The sequence below is a fragment of the Diaphorina citri genome, unplaced genomic scaffold (assembly GCF_000475195.1).
Source record: "Diaphorina citri unplaced genomic scaffold, Diaci psyllid genome assembly version 1.1 scaffold8227, whole genome shotgun sequence".
Lineage (NCBI taxonomy): Eukaryota > Metazoa > Arthropoda > Insecta > Hemiptera > Psyllidae > Diaphorina > Diaphorina citri.
The window spans coordinates 1-1,016 of record NW_007385603.1 but is presented as its reverse complement, the minus strand read 5'-3'; the positions used below and the strand labels follow the sequence as shown (position 1 = coordinate 1,016).

At 38.8% G+C, this 1,016-nt stretch overlaps 1 protein-coding gene across 1 annotated transcript in view; it reads right to left on the bottom strand.

Moving 5' to 3' along the window:
• Nucleotides 1-1,013, bottom strand: part of LOC103522395 — a gene marked incomplete at its 5' end in the record, with an annotated part of 11,594 nt that extends 10,581 nt beyond the window's left edge. The window contains one exon of the mRNA XM_026832565.1: nt 936-1,013. Within this exon, the coding sequence (XP_026688366.1) occupies nt 936-1,013 (78 nt within the window). The remainder of the gene's footprint in view (nt 1-935) is intronic.
• Between the last annotated feature and the right edge of the window lie 3 nt (nt 1,014-1,016).

Genomic DNA, 1,016 nt, shown 5'->3' with positions numbered 1-1,016 from the left:
TTAAAATAATAGTGCTTATTTATACTGCTCGCATAGGACTGAAAAGTCCCTTTACTCCAGCAGTAGGCTACTACCATTATTGTGATTAACAGTACTGTTTATATTGAGGATGAAATTCCATACTTCGGCTGGGATTGAACCCACGCCCTCCTGTTTACCAGGCGAGCGCCTTGACCGAAGCAGGTTTCGCGCTCTTTCCAACTACTCAAAAAGTCGATTTTTGGACTTGGTCCGCTACTCCGCTCTGACTTTTACTCATTCAAATAATGTAATAAATAAAATTATCGAATGAGGAATGGATTCTTTGCTTCCTCACATAGGAACACTACTCTAGAAGAACTTATCCAAACCTAGTCGACCTATATATCAAATTAAAGGTCTTTTTACCAGGAACACGAAAATGGTGGTGGAAATTTTGTCCAGAGAACCATAAAGCCAAAAAATCAAAAAAACTGGTTTTTGGGGGATTTTTTTTCACATTTTCTCACACAAATGAGCTCTGATCTCGTTAATTAGGGTTACGGGGTCGAGTATGTAAATAATAATAATGTGTTCAGGTTTTCCAACCAAGTTTCTCGCCTGGTCAGTGCACACTTTCTAATTTGTATTTATGTGTTCAGGTTTTCCAACCAAGTTTCTCGCCTGGTCATTGCATACTTTCTAATTTGAATTTCACCGGCAAAATATTTAACGGTGGCATATTGCATGAGACTCTAATCAGGGTTTAAATTACGTGAGTCCGCAATCAGGGTCTAATAAACTCGAATACTCACTCATTCTCCAATGATGTGTAAGGAAAAAAGGGGACGTTATTTATGGAATAGGTCTTTGGTGTTCTATTCAGATTCAGTGCAAGAAAAATGGACGCGGCACACAAGGGATCAAAGAATAATGCTCTTTATTTGAACCATTGTCTCAAAATAGTATCGACTTACCAGCTGGAGTAGTTTGACAATCCCAGGAACTGTTTTGAAATAGGTGACGTTGATTTCGATCCAGGAGAACAAGTAGGAAGC